This window comes from Hydra vulgaris, chromosome 15 (genome assembly GCF_038396675.1).
Source record: "Hydra vulgaris chromosome 15, alternate assembly HydraT2T_AEP".
Taxonomy (NCBI): Eukaryota; Metazoa; Cnidaria; class Hydrozoa; order Anthoathecata; family Hydridae; genus Hydra; species Hydra vulgaris.
Genome location: NC_088934.1, coordinates 20,265,606 through 20,275,000, shown reverse-complemented (window position 1 = coordinate 20,275,000; position 9,395 = coordinate 20,265,606). Strand labels below are relative to the sequence as shown.

At 27.0% G+C, this 9,395-nt stretch overlaps 1 protein-coding gene across 1 annotated transcript in view; it reads left to right on the top strand.

Moving 5' to 3' along the window:
* The window catches only part of LOC136092303 (uncharacterized), a 67,233-nt gene that overhangs the window by 51,851 nt on the left and 5,987 nt on the right, over positions 1 to 9,395 (top strand). Inside the window, exon 17 of the mRNA XM_065820223.1 lies at positions 8,185 to 8,291. Within this exon, the coding sequence (XP_065676295.1) occupies positions 8,185 to 8,291 (107 nt within the window). The remainder of the gene's footprint in view (positions 1 to 8,184; positions 8,292 to 9,395) is intronic.

Genomic DNA, 9,395 nt, shown 5'->3' with positions numbered 1-9,395 from the left:
TTATCTGTAACCTAGTTTACTTTCATATAAAACCAATTTTAGGAAATTTTGTACGATTAGTTCTTATTTTTAACCATACTTCTTCTTTTTCTTGAAAGTTCTTTGACAATTGCATTATACAATGAAAAGTTCACTCAGAAAATTATAACCCAATTGTTGGGCAAGATATTACAGAATTTCTTTTATATCTAGGTGCGACGATTAGTTATCTTGTAAACATAGTTAGGCCTGCTCTTGCAGCCATCCTCTAAACATTATGTTGTTGTAATATTGCTTCTCTTTCTCTTTTCTATAAATACTATAATGGGCACTGGTCTAAAGAGCTAGCGTCTCTTGTTCCATCTACCAAAATTCATTCTTTTGTTACTCGCCATTCAATTAAGTCTCATCCTTTTACTGTGACTGTTCCTAAGTGCTCCAAAAATTATTATTCATCTAGTTTTTTTCCTCGAACATCAGTTCTTTGGAATTCGTTACCTTCATCTTATATACCTTCATCTTAATATTCTGTTTTCCTGATTTATATAATTTGCAATCTTTTAAGTTGTCTGTTAATCCTTATCTTGCTCTATAAACTTCATCTTTTCTCTTCCAGTAACTTTCATTTCTAATAGTGGTTTCTTGCAGCCTTGTTGGAAGTGAAAATGTTGAAAAAAAAATCTTAACAATTGAATTACAAATTCAATTTTGTTTTTAATAAATACTGACCAGTTGGTGTGTATTTGTTCTTCAAATTTGGGTATTAATGTGTATTTGTTCTTTAAATTTGGGTATTGATATGTATTTGTTCTTTATATTGGGGTACTATTGTGTGTTTAAATTCGGGTATCAATGTGTACTTGTCCTTTAAATTGGGGTATTTTTGTGTATTTGTTCTTTAAATTGTGGTCCAAATGTTTATTTTTGCTTTAAATTGTGGAATTAATGAGTATTTTTGCTTTAAATTGGGGTATTAATGTGTATTTGCTTTTTAAATTTTGGTATTAATGTGTATATTTGTACTTTAAATTGGGGTCTTAATGTGTATTTGTGCTTTAAGTTAAGGTATTTATGTGTATTTGCTCTTTAAATTAGGGTATTAATGTGTATTTGTGCTTTAAATTAGGGTATTAATGTGTATTTGTGCTTTAAGTTAGGGTATTTATGTGTATTTGCTCTTTAAATTTGGGTATTAATTTAAGTTAGGGTATTAATGTGTATTTTTTTTGATATTGTGGCAGTTATACACTTTATATAAAGTTTGGTCCAAGAACAACATTCACTTGTGATATTTTATTTGATTAAAATTGCAATACCTAAAAGTGCAAAACATCATACTAAAGAATCTAAGAAAAAAGATAAAAATTATTTTTGTTCTAAGGTTATTTGTAATAGTTTGTCATTCTCTAGTTTTTCAGTTTTCTAGTTTTAAAGTTTTTCAGCATAAATTTTTTTATTTGTTTATAACTTTTATAACTATTTATAATTTATATTAATTATAATTGTTTATAATTAATATAAATTTATTTACAAATATTTTTATTTTTTTGTCAAAAATATTTTTTCTTTTCAAAGAATGTCAGTTTGACATAATTGTGTTGTAACCCCTTAATAATAATAATTTTTTTTTTTAATATCTTTTGTGAAAGATATTTATCAAATATAAAAATATATTCATTTATTTCATACTATATAAAAAAAAGAACTTAAATAATAATTATATTTATTTTTAAACAATGGCAAGTTGGAGTTTGAGCAGATTAATTTGGGTGCACAAAATGGTGTGCTTGTGTTAAAGCTGACCTAGATACATTGCTGTAAGAGACAATTTCACCTATCACTATGTATCAATGGTCGATATTTTGCTGTATGCTTATTTATTATTTAAAAGAGTTTGCAGAATTATTTTAACTTCACAGTTCTTTTTTATTGATATATGAGTTTTCTATTATAAAAAAATGTACATTAGCAAACATTTTTAAAACAGCATTATTTTTTATTCCAAAAAATGATAAAGAAACTCAACGAAATAAAACTGATGATCATTTCTTTTTAAATTTTGTTACAGAGTCATTGCTGTATAATTTTTATTAGATATTATACTTCATTTATTAAAAATTAAAGTTGAAAATAGTTTTTATTTTCTATCAAAAATCATAAAATCTGATTTTTTTAATTTTAAATATTAAGTAAATATAGGGTTTTGTTATTTAATATTTAATCTTAGGAACAGTTAAACAGCATTACATTTTTTGGTTGTTTTGTTTTGGTTTTCAGTCAAAAAAGTCCTATCTTCAAATTAATTTTCAGTCAAAAGAAAATTCTGCATGGCATTTAAGCCTTCTGTAAAGAAGGCCATACGCCTCCCCAAACCCTCAGTTGGTTTATGAACTGAGGCACCCTCAAATGGCTTTTTCTATATGACATTTCATAAAACTCCAAATGTAGAAATATATTTTTACATTTATTTATATGCTATGTTTATACTGTGGTGATAAAAATATTAAAATTGTTAACTTAAAAAGCATAAAACAATAGTTTTGTATGAAATTATTTTTAAATTGTTTTATTGTAAATCAAACATTTTATTGATCCGTATTTTGAATTAATTAATTCTTCAACACATTTTAGCGTGCCAGTTTTAAATTTTCAGTACATCTTTTTGATTTCAGGATCATTTATTTTGACATTAATTAATGTATAGGTAAACATTAATTAATGTCAAAATAAATAAGACTTTGTAATTTTTATACGAGCAAAAAGCTACAACCCAGTAATAAAATATACAGTGGCGACAACATAAATAGCACACTTTCATGACCAGTTGGTTTTACTTTTTGATGCCAACTTTTTTGTATTTATAGCAATTGCTGTTATTTTTTATAGCATCAATAATGTTAACCTTTTTGAACGGAAATACTAATTTGACATATATAGCTGTCAAAATTGCTTGTTTTGAGCATTTAAGCGGTCGTGTTTACCTTTTTGCGGTCATTTTAAATAGCACACATTTACTTTTTATTTAAAAAAACTTAAATTCTTTTATTATATCAAAAGATAATCATTCTATTCAGTATTTAAAGGATATTCTTCTAACTCGTTTAGCAAAAAAAAAAAAAAGTTCATTATCTATCAACTATGGGACGATTAAACATGGAACAGATGTCTTTCAAGGACAAGTACAGGCATTTCAAGATCTAGGGTTGAACAATTCTGAAATAGATCGAAGACTGAGTTGTTCTCGTAAGAAAGTTATCAATGCTATTAATTTATTTAACGATACTGGTTTATTAAGCAACAAAAAACCCAAGTCTCGCACACGAAAGACAACCCCCAGAGAAGACCCAACCATTGTCCGTATTGCTAAGCTGAATCCTTTTGTTGGCGCACCAAAAATTAAAGAACAAATTGCTCAAAATTTAAAACTTGATCTGTCTGTCAGCACTGTTAAAACTTGCTTATGCGATAATAAGCTAATTGGAAGGGTTGTCCAAAAAAACCATTGGTCTCAAAACGTAATCTCGTCAGCCATTTGAAGTTTGCAAAACAGCAAGTACACAAGGATTTAAGTTTTTAGCAAAATGTGCTTTGGACTGATGAGTCTAAGTTTAATTGCTTTGGATCCGACGGAAAACAATATGTTCTTTGATCCCAAAACTAAGAACTCAGTCCTCGGTATACTTTTAAGACCGTAAAACATGGTGGTGGCAATGTGATAGTTTGGGGCAGTTTTTCATGTTGTGGTGTGGGCCCATTGTATAGAATTCAAAGGACAATTGATCAATACATGTACAAAAAAATACTAGAAAACGTCATGTTGCCATATGCCAAGGAAAATCTCCCTTTGGTTTGGAAATTCCAACAAGACAATGACCCTAAGCACACCGCCAAAAGTGTTAATGTGGTTTAACGCTAAGGAGATTGATGTATTGGAATGGCCCGCAGTCACCAGACTTAAATCCGATAAAAAATTTGTGAGAGGAAGTTGATAGAAACATAAACTGGTCAACTGCAACAAATTTAGACAGACTTTTAATTGAAACAAAGGCTGCTTGGGACACCATTACGCCTGGAGGATGCCAAAAATTGATCTCGTTAATGGGCTGTCATTGTCAAGCAGTTATTGACTCAAAAGGATACCCCACTAAATATTAATTTAGCTCTAATAAAGTTTTCTAAACTATTTATACAAAAAACCTCCATGATTTTGGTGGCAAAAGGACAAAATGATAATTTTGTACAGGGTGTGCTATCTAAATTGCCCCCTTATTCTGCACTTCTAAATCATTTATATGATTGTACTTTTTTTTAACTAAGTTACTTTCTTTTCTTACTCAATTATGTTATCTTCTAAATCTGATATTTTATTAGGCTAAAAAAGTTTAGATCTCAAAAACTCAGATCTCTGGAAAATATATCATTACATATTGAACATCAATCTGTGCTATTTATTTTGTCACCATTGTGTATAAAATAAAAGTAAACAATAACAATAAAAAACAATAATAGTAAACTATAGTATATAAAATAAAAGTTTTTTTAACTAATCTTTTGATCTTCAGTATTTTAATGTTTAAAATTAACCAAATTCAAAAAGTTATTTAAAGTATATAATAATCAATTAAAAACTTTTAAATACTTAATGTGTTAAATAATTTTTTATTTAAATAATACTGCTAACAGTTTGACAAATTTTAAATTCAACATATTTTGCGTTTAGTACATGGAACCTAATGTCAAATAATAGATTATATTTCAAATATGCCCATTATGCAACTGATGATTAAGAATTTGTTAATAAGTCTTTAGTGTATAGATGACAATACTATGAATTGTTATTATAATTTATATAACTTTGGTAAAGCTCAAAGTTCACAAATTGTATATTTAACACCTCTGCTCAATGCTCAAATTTGTTAACAAATTGCTGCATTTAATGTTACCTTTACATTTCACAAAAGTTTTGGTATTTTAAATCAATTGATTCGTTCAAAATGATTTTATTGCATTGTTTAGTAATTCTATTAACTGTAATTCTTTTAATGAGATCATTAGGAAACAAAATAAATATTTACCCAAAATAACATAAAATAACATTACCTAAAATAACATAATTATTTCTGCTTAATAGCAAGTCAAATCATTTATACCACAACAAGTATGTGAAAGTGCATCTCTTGTTAGCAGTCTGATGTTGAATTTATATACATAGTACATAGTTTTTTAAAATTATCTAAAGATCTGATGCAACACATTCAATGTATTTTAGTTTTTATTATTTGTGTATGTGTACATATGCGTCATTATTGTCTGTATACAATACACATCAATAACATTAACAAGGCTTTGCAATAATGTTTTTAAGTTTCAAAAAAAAAATTTTGTTAACTCTAGTCTTTAGTAATTGTAGTTACTTTGCAGTGTCAACAACTAATATACATTATTTTAGTAAAGATCTGAAGTCAGATTATAACCTGGTAAATTAAAACATCATGTCTAGCATAAAGGTCATAAATTAAAACATGTTTAGCATAAAGGTCTTATGACCATAAATAAAAGTATAGTAGTAGCTAATTTTGTTGAAAACTAAATACTTTTTCAAAAATAATTTCATTTTGGTATAATAGTTCAGCTTTAGAATTTTCATTTTTTTTTCTCTTGAAGTAGAGAATTAAAAAATAAATAAAAAATAAATTACCTTGAGAATTTATTTGTGATGTTAAATAATGACTTGGCAAATGATAGTTATAATATAATTCATGGCAATTGGAATGACTTGCTGCATAATATTTGATGTTGACATAATATTCAAGTCCTAGCTATAGTATCAGCAGAACAAACTTAACAACCAACTGAAGATTTTAGTTTTATTATTATTCCATAACATTTTCATTTGGGAATTGAGAAGGTTAATATAGAAGATATTCGGACAAAGAACATTACAAGAAGAATGACAGAAATGAATTTTTTTTTACAGCAATAAATAACTTTTATATGTAAATAATGTCTGCATAAACTTAAACTTCCGGTTAATGTGTGTATTCCAGTTAATGTAAACATAAACTTCCAGTTGATGTGTGTATTGAATCCTCAATAATATGTAGGTAATATCTGTGTAAGCTCCAATTTCCGATTAATATGTGCACTGAACAAGTCAGTTTTTTCATATATAGAAAATACTATAATTATATATATAAATATATAAATGTAAGGTTAGTTGGCAGCAAATAGTAGGTTGACTAAGTGCATTTTACTGTGACATCTTTTAAAAAAATGTCCCGGAAAAAATATGGAACTTTCCTAAAAATTCATTTCCTTGTTCGCTATAGTTTAGAAAAGGTTTGCTTATGTGCAAGTTAATCTGGTTTATGCGTTTTTTCTGGCAAAATAAAAATTTCCGAACATTGCTCAGTTACTTTTTTTTTTTTAATTTTTTATAAACTTATTTGTAAATTTTTTTTTTTTTAAATTTGTAAAATTATTATTTTCAGTGGATTTTTGTACTTGAAAAAATAGTGGACTACAGTTTTGGTTTGGTATACAAAATTTAAATTGCCACAAACTTGAAAGAATAATAATTTTGGACTTGTATCCAAAAAAATCTTAATATTAATTTTACGCTTAATAGTTATTTTTATAGTTTGCGTAAAATTTCCCATACCTCAGGCTAAGTTAAGACATGTACCAAAAGAAATCTGCACGGACATTTTAAAGGATATTTGCTTAACTATTGTATTTCGATATTGAATGTTATATATATTTTGAAAGTACATATATTAATATTCTTAAATTTCACTTACGAAAGTTTGTGAAGTTTTGTACAGGAGAACGCACGCACTTTGCGTTTTACACTCGACATCAGCTTTTGCACAGTCTTCGGCTGGACTTTCTTCATAGCTCTAATCTATTTATTTTTGAAGTCTTTAATGTTTTTGGCTTCTTTTACATTGAACCTTAGTTTCCTTTTTGACAAGAGCCCAATATCTTTCAATAGGATGTAGTTCAGGACAATTTGGTGGATTGCAGTGTTTTTCAACGAAATCTACTTTATGCTCGCTAAGCCAATGTAAAGTTGTCCCAGAGTAGTGACACGATGCTAAATCGAGCCAAAATAACGGGTTACCCATGTGTAGTCTTGAAAACAGCAAAAAACGTTTCTTGAGGCATTCTTTTATGTATATTTTGGTGTTAATTGTTCCCGTAGTCACAAAACAAGAGCTTCTTTCACCACATTCACAAATTGCTTGCTAAACTTAGAACTTTTTAGCGAGTTTATGCATTCCAATGCATTTATAATTGGAATTCAGTTTCTTGAGATTAATTGCTGAATAATATTGGTGTCCTGGAAGGGATTGGAAATATGCAGCACAATAAGTTTCATCGTCAATAATCAAACAAGATTTTTTGGCACATAATTTTTTATAGAGCAGCTTTAAACAACAAATTACAACATTTTCTTGATTTTCTATTTATAAGATTTATAGCCACAATTTCTCTTTACTCTTTGTATAGTGGAAGCACTTGTCTTAAATTTATTCGCTAAAGTTTGAACAGAAACATCCGGTTTTCTATCTAAGGCATCTTTAACTTTTTTACCAAGATCTCATCTAACAAAACATTTTTTTCTTCCACATCCTGATTTCCTTTTGATTTTACCAATGTCCTTAAATTGTTTCACAACGCTCTGCACTGTTCTCAAAGTAATCTGCAACTCTTTAGAAATTATTTTGTTTGATACACCAGGATTTTCAACGAGAAAATGCAAAATTTGCTTTTTCTTATCTTGATTTGATGACATTAATTTCAATTAAAACTAATTGTTTTGATAACAGAATTGTTTAAATTTTGAATAACACAAATACATGACATTTTAAAACAATTAGCTATTTAAAATGATGCACGGTTTCTGTAAACACCACATCAGAACACGTGCAGATTTTTTCTGGTACATGTCTTAGTGCATGGTTTTTTCTCTTTTATTGATTTTCAATTTTTAGTTTGAAATTTTTTTTACAAGAAATGCTACTTGAATATGTTACCTAAGTATACAATTAAATTTTAATATAACTAAATAAAAATTTTTATGTATACAAAATTATAGCACTTTAGTCATTAGACCTGATGATGTAAATTGTGAATTATGAAACATGTTGTCAATAAAATTAAAAAGATATTTTCCTAAAATTATATACAATTTATTTATAGGTCTTTGAGGATATATACAGACGACTTTCTTTGTGGCTTCCTGTTGCAAAAGATATATACAGTGTTTTTTATAAGTTTTTAGGCTGCGTAAGATTAAAGAGTAATGGGTGAGTTGTTTATGCTATATATTTGTATTTATACATATATATATAATATATATATATATATATATATATATATATATATATATATATATATATATATATATATATATATATATATATATATATATATATATATATATATATATATATATATATATATATATATATATATAATAGTATTTAGTATTTAGAGAGTATTGGCACTTAACATTAATAGTCCACTTTACAATATGATTTTATAAAACTTTTGAAGGTAGAATAATGTAAAATAAAATAGTTAAACCCTATTTCGCACCCTGTAAACTAACAGGGGGTTGAACACTTTTTTTTAATTATATTAAAAATCAAAATTTTGATTTTGACTTGATTACCAATATTAAATTAAATCGGCTCATGCTAAAAGGGTCAACAACACATAGGTTTGAGAAAACTAATTAAAACTTTGCATAATTTTTATACAAAAAGATGTAATTTTTTGTATATAAATTCTTTATTACCCCAATTATCATGAAACACACTTGATTAATGACATTTATAAAATGTTCATTTGAAAAAAAATCATTAAAGTTGCTTGACTTATCCCCTTTTAGGCTAATTTAAAAAAAGACAGATAAATGTATTTAAAAAACAATGTTATTTACTAAAAACATCAAGAAATCAATATTTACATACACTCCTATATATAAAGAACTAATTTTAGAAATAAATAATATTTTCAAATAAATCTCTTTAGTCTGAGATAAGCAATAAAAGCAATGAAAACTTAGTCATTGTTTTCAACTTCAACAACTTCGGTTGTTGGCCACATATAAATTTCAGCAATTTTAATCTTCAAACTCCAATGGAATGTAGGGTTGTAGTTTTTTTATGTCTGCCATTTTTTTAATCTTTATTGGTACTTTTTCTGCAGGGTAAGCTTCTTTACTTGAAAAACATAAGTTTGGGCGACCCACTGCTCTAAAGGAAAAGCTATGATTCATCATAGAATCGATGAAAAGTTGGCTAATAACCTTAGATGGAAATTTTATATTATATGTGCAGTGCATTAACTTGCTTATTGAAAAGTACTGCTTTTTGTTCTTTTTAACTTGCTTACCTTTGGTTTCA